The sequence below is a fragment of the Chiloscyllium punctatum genome, chromosome 32 (genome assembly GCF_047496795.1).
Source record: "Chiloscyllium punctatum isolate Juve2018m chromosome 32, sChiPun1.3, whole genome shotgun sequence".
NCBI lineage: Eukaryota > Metazoa > Chordata > Chondrichthyes > Orectolobiformes > Hemiscylliidae > Chiloscyllium > Chiloscyllium punctatum.
The window spans coordinates 8,728,076-8,743,604 of NC_092770.1; the positions used below are offsets into that span (position 1 = coordinate 8,728,076).

At 42.0% G+C, this 15,529-nt stretch overlaps 1 protein-coding gene across 4 annotated transcripts in view; it reads right to left on the bottom strand.

Annotated features, from left to right (window-relative positions):
- The window catches only part of tbc1d30 (TBC1 domain family, member 30), a 67,553-nt gene that overhangs the window by 35,863 nt on the left and 16,161 nt on the right, over positions 1 to 15,529 (bottom strand). For 2 of the 4 annotated variants that reach the window (XM_072551597.1, XM_072551596.1), the window contains exons 3-4: positions 10,940 to 11,001; positions 4,804 to 4,869 (exon numbers count right to left, since the gene is read on the bottom strand). In XM_072551597.1, the coding sequence (XP_072407698.1) occupies positions 4,804 to 4,869; positions 10,940 to 11,001 (128 nt within the window). Of the gene's footprint in view, positions 1 to 4,803; positions 4,870 to 10,939; positions 11,002 to 12,283; positions 12,889 to 15,529 lie in introns of those variants that run through there. The other 2 variants (XM_072551598.1, XM_072551599.1) reach the window with 2 other exon arrangements.

Below are 15,529 nucleotides of genomic sequence, written 5' to 3' on the forward strand. Positions count from 1 at the left end.
CAACCTACTATCTATGCTAATTTATGATCCCACACACTACAGCTTTTACTTTCTGCAATAGCCTTTTCTGTGGCATCGTGTTAAAAGGCTTCTGGAAGTCTAACTACAGTACAACTACACAATCTCCTTCACCAATAGTACACATTACTCCTTCAAGAACTCCAATAAATTGGTTGAACATGACTTTTCTTTGACAAAACAAGGCTGTCTCTTCACAATCACTTTGGGTATTTTAAGTTCCCACCAAAACCCCCTTCATAATCGACTCTAACATCTTCCTACGTAGACCTGAGCCTAACTGGCCTCTAGTTTATTGTTTTCTGCTTTCCTCTCTTCTTTGGTATTTTTGCTACTCTCCACACTATAAGACCATAAGACATAGGAGTGGAAGTAAGGCTATTCGGCCCATCGAGTCCACTCCGCCATTCAATCATGGCTGATGCGCATTTCAGCTCCACTTACCAGCGTTCTCCCCGTAGCCCTTAATTCCTCTAGACAACAAGAATCTATCAATCTCGGCCTTGAAGACATTTAGCGTCCCGGCTTCCACTGCACTCCGTGGCAATGAATTCCACAGGCCCACCACTCTCTGGCTGAAGAAATGTCTCCGCATTTCTGTTCTGAAATGACCCCCTCTAATTCTAAGGCTGTGTCCACGGGTCCTAGTCTCCTCGTCTAATAGAAACAATTTCCTAGCATCCACCTTTTCCAAGCCATGTATTATTTTGTACATCTCTATTAAGTCTCCCCTTAATCTTCTAAACTCCAACAAATACAATCCCAGTATCCTCAGCCGTTCCTCATATGCTAGACCTGTCATTCCAGGGATCATCCGTGTGAATCTCCGCTGGACACGTTCCAGTGCCAGTATGTCCTTCCTGAGGTGTGGGGACCAAAACTGGACACAGTACTCCAAATGGGGCCTAACCAGAGCTTTATAAAGTCTTAGTAGTACATCTCTGCTTTTATATTCCAACCCTCTTGAGATAAGAGACAACATTGCATTCACTTTCCTAATCACAGACTCAACCTGCATGTTTACCTTTAGAGAATCCTGGACTAGCACTCCCAGATCCCTTTGTGCTTTGGCTTTATTAATTTTCTCACCATTTAGAAAGTAGTCCATGCTTTTATTCTTTTTGCCAAAGTGCAAGACCTCGCACTTGCTCACGTTAAATTCCATCAGCCATTTCCTGGACCACTCTCCCAACCTGTCTAGATCCTTCTGTAGCCTCTCCACTTCCTCAGTACTACCTGCCTGTCCACCTAACTTCGTATCATCGGCAAACTTCGCTAGAATGCCCCCGGTTCCCTCATCCAAATCATTAATATATAATGCGAACAGCTGTGGCCCCAGCACCAAACCCTGCGGGACACCGCTCGTCACCGGCTGCCATTCTGAAAAAGAACCTTTTATCCCAACTCTCTGCCTTCTGTTAGACAGCCAATCCTCAATCCATCCCAGCAGCTCACCTCGAACACCATGGGCCCTCACCTTGCTCAGCAGCCTCCCGTGTGGCACCTTATCAAAGGCCTTTTGAAAGTCTAGATAGACCACATCCACTGGGTTTCCCTGGTCTAACCTACTTGTTACCTCTTCAAAAAATCCCAACAGGTTTGTCAGGCATGACCTCCCTTTACTAAATCCATGTTGACTTGTTCCAATCAGATTCTGCTCTTCCAAGAATTTAGAAACCTCATCCTTAATGATGGATTCTAGAATTTTACCAACAACCGAGGTTAAGCTGATTGGCCTATAATTTTCCATCTTTTGCCTTGATCCTTTCTTGAACAAGGGGGTTACAACAGCCATCTTCCAATCATCCGGGACCTTTCCTGACTCCAGTGACTCTTGAAAGATCTCAACCAATGCCTCTGCTATTTCCTCAGCCACCTCTCTCAGAACTCTAGGGTGTATCCCATCGGGGCCAGGAGATTTATCAATTTTAAGACTTTTTAACTTTTCTAGCACTATCTCTTTCGTAATGGCAACCATACTCAACTCAGCCCCGTGACACCCTTTAATTTTTGGGATATTACTCATGTCTTCCACTGTGAAAACTGACGCAAAGTACTTATTAAGTTCTCCTGCTATTTCCTTATCTCCCATCACTAGGCTTCCTGCATCAGTTTGAAGTGGCCCAATGTCTACTTTTGCCTGTCGTTTGTTTCTTATGTACTGAAAGAAACTTTTACTATTATTTCTAATATTACTGGCTAGTAATAATGGAACATTTTCCAGAATCTAACAAATAGTAACTTCCTTTAAGACCCAGGGTGAAGTCCTTTAAGATTTCTTAGCTCACAGCTCCATCAGTTTGCTCAGTCCCACTTCTGTAGCACTATAATTTCACTAAGTGCGTCTCTTCCTTTCACCTTTGATTAACAGGTATTACTGAAATGTTTTTGCATTCAGTATAGTAGGAATAAAAGAAAAATATTATTAAATCAATTCACCAATTCTTATTATCTACTATTAACTCCACATTCTTACTCTCTAGGTGGCCAATGCTCATTTTATGGAATCTTTTCCTTTTTAAACTATCTGTAGAAATTCTTGCTATCCATTTTTACATTCCTACTTTACTTCTGTCCAATCATCTGTCTTGTACTCCTCTGATCTAATCATCTTTTGTGCATGAGTAGATGGTATTTTTCTTAGGTGTGATGTTTTCTTTAATTCCTTTAGTTAAACATAGAGTAGATTGTCTTTCTCACAGGGATATACCTAATCTGAGTATTCTAAAATATCCTCTTAAATGCCTGCCACTGCCTCTATTGATATATCCACTAGTCCAGTACCTCAGTTCACTTCAGGTACCTCAGCTGTCATGCCTACATGGTTGGCCTTACTTAAGTTTAACATACCAATTTTAGAGTCACACTTGTCCCTTTCAAAACAAATGCAAGATGGAATCATATTTTGGTTACTGCTCCTTAGGGATATCTTTATTGAGGCCACTAATGTATTCTGTCATATTACACAATATCATAGATTTGAAATTCACCAAGGCAGAGGGTGAATTTGAATTAATTAGCAAATCTGGAAAGAGAAAAATGTAGCCTAATGCTGACCTTGATTATTGCAATGATATGCCTATTGTAAAGCTTAATTGAGTCAGTAATGTCCCTTTGAGAAGGAAATCTGCTGTCCCACACGTGACTCCAAAGCAATGGGATTGATTCTTAACTACCCTCTAGGCATTTCGAGGTAGGCAATGAATGCTGGCCGAGACAGTGATGCTGACATCTCAGGAGCACATTTTTGAAAATCACCTTATCCCTGGCTAGTCCCAGAACTTGGTGATCTAAGAAACTCTGTCAAAAAATTTATGAACTCCTCATCCAGGTTTCTACTGTCAATGCAATATTTTTGTGTTTATGAGTCATTTTAATATTACATGACTATTCCCATTCCATTGTGACAAGCACCTATTATTTATTTTTGTAACTTCTTCCTGGCATTGTAGTTACTGACAGGGAACCTGTAGACCATCCCTATTAGTGAATTATTTCCCTTACTATTCCTCATTTTCTCCCACACTATTTCTACTCCCCGATCTCCTGAGTCAAGGTCATCTCCAACTATTGCACCAAAGCCATTCTTGAATAACACTCCACCTTATCCAGCTTCTTATTCTTCCTCAATGTCAAATACCCCTCAATATTCAGGACTCAATCTTTGTCATCATGCACCTATAACTCCATGATGGCTATCAGAGAATATTTATTTCACAGTGCACTATCAATTCATTTACATTGTCATGTGCACAATCAATTCATTTACATCATCATGAATGCTATGCCCATTTAGAATGCCTTTAGTTTGTTGTTTTGTTATATTCATTATATCTAGTTTTGTTGATGTATCCTTAGATTTATTCTTTTCAACAGCACAGAAATGGCAGTTGGGAAATAGGAAATGGGTCTCATAAAGGAAGCATTCTTGAAGAAAGTATACTGGACATCACCACCATGACTTCAGGATAGTGCTGGGAGAAGTATCATCTGGTGTAAAACTGGTTTCCATTTTGGTGTTTGAGCTAAATTAAAACAGCATAAACTAACTCTGTTGTTCACCAATCCTTTGCTTAATGTATAAACATGTCACACTATTGCTACTCGAAGAATTTTTCTAAAAAATCTATTTTCAGAACTGTAAGCCATTACTTAGAATTGACACTTTTTTTTGTTGCTCTGAGTTTTTCACACTTAGGTGTGATGTTGTTTCTACATTGTTGCATATTTGATGAAGTAATGTCCTTAAAGTGTAAACCACATTTGACTGTAATGATCCTGAATTTGGCAATACAAAATAAGTTAGAAATACTTAATAAAATCAAAATTTAAGAAGAATATGCCAATTTTTAAATTGTTTGTCCAGTTTAATCAGCATATGGTAGAAACAGAGTAAAAGAAAGGCTGCAGGTGTCTTTTATATGCCACTCAGCACTGAGAACTCATTTATAATTGTATTATTCATCATTTATAAATTCTGAAATAAATCATTGAATAGCACCTCTATAATAGTCATCTTTGCAAGTTACAAAAAAATCTTTCAAATTTACGGAATATATGCAGTAGACTATTGATCATTATAATTCTATCTAAACCCTAGATAACTGGGGGGGGGGGGGGGGTAATCATTGGATTTTTACTCATCCCAATTAGTCATTTAAGTAAATCTTTTGTAATATGCAGCCTTGAGAATTAATTTGACTGCGTACAAATAATTTGTTATTAACAACGACAGAAGATGAAAAAGGCACATAGACACAACCTCTAGAATCAATAAGCACTTACTCTTTTCCTCCAATCCTTTGGAATTCCCGTGGGTAACCTAGCAACTGCTTTCAGAGCATCATACCACTGAAATCAAATAATACAAATGAATTAGTTCTGCAAAACAGTTTCAGGGAAAGTTTACATTATAATTTATGACAGTAATGTTATACTAATTTTGTTGTGAGGTAAAACCAAATGATTTTACAAATTTTTACCCTGTGGGTGCAAATATCCCCTCACTGGAGGTGGTGAGGGAGGCAGTGAGAAGAGAAAATAATTGGTAAGTTAGCGAAGGAGCGATAGTCACTCCCCTCTAGCTGACACAGCAATTAAGTGCTGGTCAAGAAGAGCCATGGGTGAACCTCTCAACCTAGTGCAAACTAATGACTTTAAGTGATCAAATAATGGTCGCTTAAGGGCCTTAATCTGCCACTGTCCTGATTATCTGGCTTTCCCAGCAGGTTAGACTGGGAATCATGACAAGCTGTCAATTGGGTTGGTGGCAGGGGTGGGGTGGGGGGTGAGGGAGAGGGGTTGATGGGTCACTTCTACTTGCTCAATTCTGGATTCAATCAATGGTAAGGATCAGGGGACAAAAGGTGGCTGCTATCACTCCTGTCCTTGAGCCTGATCTCCATTATGATCCTCTCCAGTGTCTCCCCGCCTCCCCCCCCCCCCCCCCCCCCCCCCCCTCTCAGAGACCTAAAATGAAAAGAAATTACCTGTCACTACTTAAGACCATGGCAATCCAGTGACAATCTCTCTCCAATTAGCCAGTGGCTCTGGCAGGGCAAGATGTCAGAATCAAGGCTCATCATTTGCCAAGAAATGTCCTTGTCAACTCTTATTGGCTGATTGGTACTTCATTCAGCAAACTTTCTGGCTGGTGGAGACAGGGTTAGAGTCACCCTGAAAATACCCTCTCCCATACAATATAAGGTGCACTAAGTTTCAGCCTGTGGTTTTGATATTCTTCACTAGTTTAAATGCTTACTATCATGCCACCCTACAGTGTTTGTTGAAGTCGTGATTGGTCAGATATAAGTCTTGCCGGGGTACTTACAAACAACATGACCATGCTAGATATAATCTGGTCTACTGAATACTCCCCTGTGCACTTTTCCATCTGGAGATAAGTTGGCAGTCCATTGACTTTAGCTAATTATCACCTTCCTAGTCGATGGTAACTGTAGCAATTCCACTGCTCTCCTGGGAGTAGAGCAGCTAACTCAAAATAAACTATTCCACGTTTCTGGTTTCTTGCTCAGTGGCTCATGGGTGGCACTTAAACATAATAAGGATTGGGCAATATTTTATTGAAGAACAGCAAAACTCAAGTATTGTTAAAAGACAGCAGTATTTCCATTTAATTCAGATTTATTTTGATCGTCTCAGAACAGGTGGCGAGCAGAAGCTCTTTTGATAACCATTTGGAATTTAAAACTTGTGAAACATAAAATGCTCTGTTGCATGGTTGGGCTGCACTTTATGAGGTGCTTAAATCTCTGACTAATTCCCCATCACCAGCTGCAGTGGTTTGTCAAGCTGAAGAAAGGTTGTTAATTGACTGGCAGCAGGAATTCTAACCTTCAGGGACAGAAAAGCCAACCTTAGCGAACTGCCAAGTGCTACTGGGTCAGTGGACTTTGCTTGTTGTGCACTAAAGATTAACTGCCACATTGCTTAAGGGGAAGGTTGGTTCCCAGGTACCTGCTGTCCTTGCCTCGGTAGGTGGGGAAGATCAGAGGTTTGGAATATGCTGCCAAAAGAAGACACAGTTAGTGCTGCAGCACATCCATTAGGAAGTCAGCTAGTGAATAACCTGCTACTGCAATACAATGAACGTGAGGAGCAAAACCATTTATATAACTGCCCAGTTTGAGCTTCTAAGGAATGCAATTGAACATAAGGGAAGTCACCTGATCGGGCATAGTGTATAATCCCTCATGAAACAACCAAATTTATGTTGTGTTTGAGCAGAGAACCAGTGTTTTTTTTTTATGTAGCCAAAGTTTGAGATATAAGGTACAAAGATAATAAAGACAAAAGAGTCCATGGTTTTTGAATGAAGGAAGTAAACGTTACTAAATGCCATTAAAATAACAAACAAACGACAAAATATGTACTTAATTCATACCTCAACATCCAGAATGAACATAAGGTAGATACTGGTCATGGACAAATTGTAGTCAAAAACCCCAAAGAGCGTGTCTAGTAGCAAGTGTGGTGAAGACTGTGCCCACAGCTTTGTCAGCAACCCATGGTCAGCCACACTACTCCCAGGTGCTGCCAGTTCTGCTAAGTTTCTCCAGCAATTTTAGTTTGTTTCAAATCTCCAGTGTTTCAGCTCTTGTACTGTTTTGGTTTTACTCTGACTGCTCTAAAAACTGACTGCACTGTGACCCTTGACTTTTTTGGATGATGTGTGGAAATGCTTGAAACAGCTGCACTCCCCTTTCTATGCATGATCAGATATAGCAACCACTGGATAATAATATTTCCTGAACTCTCCAATACAATTCTCCAGCTAATTTTCTCTCCACTGCAGCCAGCTCAGTGTTTTCGAGTGTTGGTGCATTTGTGGGCTATCATGATGCCAAGGGGTCTGAGTAGTCTGGCAGTCATTTCGGAGATGTCTTTGATGTAGGGGAGAGTGGCTGGGGTTTCTGGATGTGTTTTGTCTGCTTGTTTGGGTTTGTTCCTGAGAAATCAGTGGGCTGTGTTCATTGGATACGTCTTCTTTTTGAATATATTGTCTAGGTGATTTTCCTCTGCGCTGCAGTGTGTGGTGGCTCATTGAAATAATGTTCTAATACAGCTTCATTTGTGGATGTTGGGATAATATCTTGTGTAGTTCAATATTTTGTCCGTATGTGTTGTTTTTCTGTAGAAGCTGGTTTGAAGTTCCCCATTGGCTGTTCACTCTACTGCAACATCTAGGAATGGCGGTTTGTTGTTGTTTTCCTCCTCTTTAGTGAATTTTATGCCAGTAAGGGTATTATTTACGGTCTTGAATGTTTCCTCTAATTTGTTTCGTTTAGTGATGACAAAAGTGTCATCCACATAGTGGAACCAAAGTTTGGGTTCGATGGTTGGCAGAACTGTTTGTTTGAGTTTTGTCCGTAAGAACCTCTGCTCTGCCTCTGCTAAGAACCCTGATATCAGAGATCCCATGGGTGTTGTTGGTTTGTCTGTTGGTTTTGTTGTTGAAGGTAAAATGGGCGGTAATGTATATGTCCATTAGCTTGATGATACTGTCCTTGCTGATGACATTTGTGGTGTTTGGTGTATGTGTCTTCGGTTCTTCTAATAGTGTAGTCAATGTTTCCATGGCCAGGTGGGTGTTGATGGATGTGAACAGGGCTGTTAAATCAAAAGAGACCATAATTTCATCCTCTTCTGTCTTGGTGTGTTTGATGGTCTTTAGGAATTCTGGGTTCAGTGGATGGAGTGGTGTGAGTCTTCTACTAAATGTTTTAGCCTTTGATGTAGCTCCTTGGCCAATCTGTAAGTTGGTGTTCCAGGTAGCGAGACTATGAGTCTGAGAGGGGCTCCTATTTTGTGAATTTTGTGTAATCTGTAGAAGCGTGGTGTTTGGAATCCATCCGATTTCGTTTTTTGGAAGTCGGTCTTACTTAATTCTCCAGATTTCTGATTTTTTTGAGTGGGGCTGGAACACCTTCAACAACAAAACTGACAGACAAACCAACGGAACACCCATGGGATCTCTGATATCAGGGTTCTTAGCAGAGGCAGTAATGCAGAGACTCAAAAAAACAGCTCTACCAACCATCCAACCCAAATTTTGGTCTGCTACATGGATGACACCTTTGTCATCACCAAACGAATCAAATTAGAGGAAACATTCAAGACCATCAATAATACCCTTACTGGCATAAAATTCAAAAAAGAGGAGGAAAATGACAACAACCTGCCATTCCTAGATGTTGCAGTAGAGTGAACAGCCAATGGGGAACTTCAAACCAGAAACTACAGGAAAACAACACATACGGACCAAATATTGAACTACACAAGATATTATCCCAACATCCACAAATGAAGCTGCATTAGAACATTATTTCAATGATGCACCACACACTGCAGCACAGAGAAACTATGCAGAGCAGAGGTAAATCACCTGGACAATTTATTCAAAAAGAACACATCCCCAATGAACACAGTCCACTGATTTCTCAGGAACAAACCCAAACAAGCAGACAAAACACGTTCAGAAACCCCTGCCACTCTCCCCTACATGAAAGACATCTCCAAAATGACTGCCAGACTACTCAGACCCCTTGGCATCATGATAGCCCACAAATGCACCAACACTCAAAAACAGCAGCTAATGAACTTGAAAGACCCTACACAGACAGTAAGAAAAACTAATGTCATTTACAAAATACCTTGCAAGGACTGTAACAAACACTACATTGGGCAAACAGGCAGAAAACTAGCCACCAGACTACATGAACATCAACTAGCTACAAAACGACATGACCCTCTCTCACTAGTATCCTTACATACAGAGGAGGAAGGACACCACTTCGACTGGGACAACACATCCATCTTAGGACAAGCCAAACAGAGACACGCAAAAGAATTCCTAGAAGCATGGCATTCCAACTGAACTCAATCAACAAACACATTGACTTGGACCTCATTTACCACCCCGAGAAAAGAACAGGGAATGCCATCACCAACCCAAGTAAACCCAAACATATAAATAGAAAGCAGGCTACACCACCAGTGCTTCATCCGGAGGCTCACTGAAGATTTTACCTATTATGGTGACAAAACATCTGAAAATGAACTTTCCAGCTCAGTGAGCAAATCTACACCCAGAACCTCAACCTGAGCTACAAATCTTCTCAAAACTCATTATGACCTACAGGCATCCTGAGACCATGGCCCCTTATTCTGGCCAGGGGAAATATATTCCTGCATCTAGTCTCTCTAGCTCTGTCAGACTTTTATACTTTTCATTTTGTTTCCCTCTCGTTTGTCTAAACACCAGTAATACAGGCAACAATACTCAGGAGTCAGATTGGTGAATGTTCACTACAATCCCTTTTCGTAGATAAGGAAACCAAAACTGCACATAAATGTCCAAGGCCCCGCACAGCCACTTTAAGACCTTCTTGCTCCTGTACACAAATTCTCTTATAATAAAGTCCAACATACCACTTGTCTTCCTAATCGCTTGGCGTACATGTATTTTTTTTTCAGTGACCAATATACAAGAACATCCAGGTTTATCAATCTATCACCATTTAAATAATACTGTACTATTCTGTTTCACCCAGCAAAATGGACAACATTATATTATGCATTGTACTACATTTGCCAAATATTTCCCCACTCAACGTGTTTAAATTGTCCTAACGCCTCTTTACACCCTCTTCATCTGTTCCACTTCCACCTAACTTTGCGTCATCAGCAAACTTGGAAATATTACACACAATGCCCTCATCTGAATCTTTGCTATATATTGCAATCGATGGGGCCCAAGCACTGATACCTATGGAACCTCACTTGACACCACTTTCAACTCCAACAATGATCCACTTACTCCTACTCTTGCTTTTCTGTCAGCTAACTAATTCTCAATCTATACCAATATACTATCACAGCTTTGAAATTTGCACAATAACCTCTCACATGGGACTTTATCAAAAGTTTTCTGAAAATCCAAGTGATCACATCCTCTGGTTCCCCCTCATCTATTCTAAAAGCTAAAGTTCTCTGGCAGGTTTGTCAAACACAATTCAAAAATGTTCTGCTTCAGCTTCCTCTGATCAAATTTTAAAACTGACTATCCACTGGCCCTGGAGTTCTAAGTTACCATTGGAAAACCTCACAACAGACACCATCACCCCTCAACACACACACACAACTGGTCTATCCAACCTCATGGTTCTGCAGCTTTGAGAGCATGAACTGTTTCACAACCTGAGAAACTAGTCAGTGGAGCTGAATACCTCTAATATTTTGACAGTGGAACTGAAGATTACCTGAGGCTCTACTGCAACGAATTATGGAACTTGGCTAATTGTCACCCTCTCACAACCATAACTATGTTCCTTTGTACCAGGTAGCACAATCACTGCCTCCACAAAAGTGCCAGAAATTTGAAAGTTGCCCAATGACTTACCTGCTGGAAGCCATGCTTGCTCAAGGATGGTTGGATCGTAAATTTCAGCTTTGTGTCAACTCCTAATTGGGGACAAAGGACAATATTAATGTAATGTACACAGGAGATTGGATTTGCAAACACCCAAAGCTTGGACATTTCTTGCATAAGGATAAATGAGTTACATTTGTTTCAGAGAAACTTGTTAGTTGAATTATGGGACTGTTTGCCATACAGCCATGATGCATTTAAGAGATACCAACATCTGCATGTTTCGCCAGAGAATGTCAAATGATGGTATTTCTTCGGGATTCTCGCAATGCAGCCCACCAGCTGATGAGTGACAAAAGATAGGGAGCAATCTTGAGGCAGGGGCGATTGTCTTCAGCTCATCTGTGCCTTTAGATTGAGAGCTCAGGATCCGGGAGGTACCATTACTCAAAAGTTTAGATCAGCGTGGTGCTGGAAAAGCACAGCAGGTCAGGCAGCATCCGAGGAGCAGGAAAATCAACGTTTCGGGCAAAAGCCCTTCATCAGGAATAGAGGCAGGAAGCCTCCAGATCTCTCCGCCGCCTGACCTGCTGTGCTTTTCCAGCACCACCCTGATCTAAACTCTGGTTTCCAGCATCTGCAGTCCTGACTTTTGCCTATAATTACTCAAACCCCATTATGCGCTGTTCACAAACCACCGGTGCTGAAGTGAAGAGGCGCTGTTTCAGCAAGACTGTGCAATATAGCCAGCTCCTCGCCATGGCGGCAGGCCAGAGAAGGTCGAGTTGTGTGTACAGAGTTCCTCGGTCCATGGCTGTTACTGGGAGCCGGGGGAGTTCATGCTGCTTTTGCTTCTATTTTAATCCAGGCGTCGCTGAGGTGTGTGTATGTGTATCTGACGCCAGCACCCTCGCCCATCTCACTGACAATTCCAGACCCGCAGCATCAGGGACTCCCACATCATCCTCTCCCCCAAATCCCTGCTTCCATCACACCTTTATTCCTCCTGTACCATTCCCCCAACATCGGCTGCTGCTAATCGATTCAAACACACACACACACACACAGACAGACAGACCTCCCAGCCTATTATTGTCAAGACACAAATATCTCGCCAGTCCGATCCTGCCAATTTGGCGTGTGCATATACAAGCCAGCTACATCCATTATGCACCAAATCAATTCATTCTCGCTGGCGAATTGAAGTCCACATTTAAAATAAAAACAGACGCTTGCAGGCACAGTTTCGACATGGCACACCTAACCCGTGCTTGTTCGACTGCATTACATATTGGACAATAGGACACAGAGTAGGGTGATCCTGGAAGTCACGGGTTTTGATTTTTTTCTGAAAAAATTGAAAACAGGCTTCACCTGGTTCGAGTGTGCACAACAGCCGCGGTGCTGTCCTAGAAATGCAGTTCCTCTTTTTCAGGACATTGCTGATGATGTTGGTCATACCCACCGCCGTGTTCTGCTTTTTCACACACTTGCCGACGCGTTTGCCTGAAGACAGGGAGTGTTTACCCTTTTTCATTCCGGCTCCACGATCTCGAAACCTTATTCCTTTAGAAACGGCTCTTGGATTTGTGCAGCGTGCTCAGGTAGAATCCCGAATCCCAATCTGCGGTCATACCGAGGGGTTTTTTGTTGTGGTTTCAAATGGCCTGAGCATCGACGCGGAAGTCAGCCACACGGCAGCGTGGGTGTGCGCTGACCTGGACAAAGATTGTTCTGCCTTGGTCCCCGGAAGGTGCGCCCTGGCCCGGAGACAGCTGCAGTGCTGCAGCACCAACGGGATTCTCTGACTGCAGTCAGTGTGACCGCCCACCTTCACACAGCATTGGCGACAGAAAGCCAAGCCTGCAATCTCCTGACTGCTGGCGGCCCTCCGAACACAAGAAACCGGCAGAAAGCAAAACCGACTCCTCTTCGGTAACAGATTGTCTCTGCAAATGGCAGGGGCAATCCGACAGTGGTCTGAAAGCTGCTTTCTGGTGTCAGCATCATCACGATCTGATCAGCATTACAAAACTGCACTGGGCAATATCCCTTACAAATTCAGATGGAAGGCAACAGGTCATTTTTCAGAAACAGACAGCTCATTTCTTCCCCGGTATAAACCCACCCTATCTTTCAATACCATAAACAGAAGGTGCTGGAAAAACCCAGCAGAGAGGGGGAAAAAAGTTAACATTTGTAAGGGTCACTGAACTCGAAATGCTAACTCTGTTTCTCCCTCCACAGATGTTGCCTGGCCTTTTGGGTTTCTCCAGACACTTTCTGATTTTTGTTTCAGATGTCCAGCGTCTACAAATGTTTGTTTTATTTGAAAGTTCTTCAATGATTCTGGGGAAATCTGTCAGGATTTGCACAAACCCCAACTGATGGTGGTCCTGGTGTTAAAATTGAAAAAGAGGTGATCCTTCAAAAATATTTCATGCCCAGTGAGGCCACTTCTGCTCCCTCCCTTATCCATTTTTACATGGATGGCAGTAGCTAGGACACACAGCAGGATATGATCCAGTCTACTTAACTTTGGGCTTTAGGCCCAGAGATGGAGTGGGTTGTGGTGCCAAGTTCTCTGGGACAGGTGGGACATGGTACATAATGTCCTACTTCACAGCTCACAAGCCTGCAGCACAAAAATTCTCCAACCGCCCATGGCTACTTGGCAGGAAGGAAAACTGCACAAAGGAGAGGCTTTTAAAAACATGTGCATTTCACAGTCAATGGTTTTGTGCTTTTTAGCTTGTTTTTTGATTTTTCAGCTGTGGTTTGATACCTCTGAGTCATCATGAATGTTTCTGCTAATTGTTTTAGTTTTAATATCTGCTTTGAGCGGACCAAATCAATTGGCTCTGAAGATCCCTATTTTCTAATCTGTTAAATATAATAGTTGGGCTGCATAGAGTTGGCAAACAAATCAGGCAGCCTGAGAGATATTTTAATTTCCTGCTGGCAACCACATTGCCACATCTGTAGGGAAACCCTCCTTTGATAAATTTTGTGCTAGTGGAGAAGATGGGTCTGGCACTGTCAATGTATGTTGCTGCAAGGGGGAACTGGAGGGCAGTCCCTGAGCAATGACAGAGATAAGTTGAAAGATGAAGCACAAAATGATGGCATGTGACAGAGCTGTTAGTACAAGTGAATGACAGACTGAACAAGAAAGTTCAGAGAAGGATTATGGAAACTGGAGGAGTAAATACAAAGTCTGATCTAATAATGGAAAGTAGCATAAGAAAACTTGTGAAAACTATGTTCCAGAACACAATTAACAGCCACTTGGAAAGCATGATTAGTGAGGGAATTTCAGTGTGGATTTCTGATTGAGGCTTCCGATGAAGCAATATAGAGGGTTGATGATGGTAATGCAGTTGATGTGATGTGTATCAATTTCCAAAAGGCATTTGATAAAGTGCAATATGACAGGTTTTTCAGTAGAACTGAAGCCCATAAGGTAAAAGTGGTAGCGGTGCCATGAATACAAAGTTGACTGATCGAGAGGAAACAGAGTGAATATTTTCCAGGTTGGAGAGAGGTAGGTAGTGGAGTTCTTCAGGAACAGTATTAAGATCACTGGTTTTCTTGATGCAAATTAATAACTTAGGATGGGATCTTCTCTGCCCCTGAAATGAGATGGGCAATAATGAATCAGTTGGAAAAATATGGTGGGATTAGAAAAAATAACTTTCTGAACATCAAGAAAAAAAATCTCATTTTCCACTCAAGGTTTTAACAATGAAATGAAAATTGTGCTTGTGAGCAACAATAGGTCTATTTGCATTCATTTACATCTCGCTTTTACCTCATTGACATTCAACTTGTTAATCTCCTGTATTGTGAAGAGAACCTAAACAACAAAATTTCTGATATGAAGGTCAGAGCTGGAATAGAGCAGCGCCAGTTCACTCCTCTAGGCCTCCATCTTGGCCAGTGGTCCAAGGGTGCTCTCCATGGGTAATTACTCCTGACATCCTACATCCACAGAGACTGGTATTGTGAATACTCCAGCCTTGCCATATCATCATCCAAATCTATGTCACACTTAGAGTACAATTCTCCACTTTAATGTTATTCACTGCACACCAACACTTTTCATTGCAATGCTGCTGTCAGGCTGCTTTGCATGCAGGGTCAGGCACCCAACACGCAGTGAAACAGGGTGCACCTCAGGGCTCTGAGCTTGCCTTCTTAGAACTCACTGACTTTGTGCCTACTTGGATACTCACAGCATTTCTACCTTATCTTGTTTTTTGGCACTTTTCCATGTCATTCAGAACTTGCAGGCTTACAGTATTTCTGCCTTGACATACTCCCTAGCAGAGACAGAAAGCCATACAGCTTCTCATGGCTGACAGCAGTGATCCATCAACGGGGATGAACACGTGGCTGCACAGTGGCACCACGCTACATCGAAGTCACACCTACACCACGTATAACTTATACAGCAAACACACAGCATGTATTTCAGCCAAATGGCCGTTTCTCAAACTGTTACCACAGATTGAGGATCTTCCTGGTCACTGGCAAAGAACCTTGTCACCTGGCTGCAGTGGATAATATGACCAGAAGGGGTGGGTAGCCATTCTAACTTAGTGCCAGTTGTGCTAGATT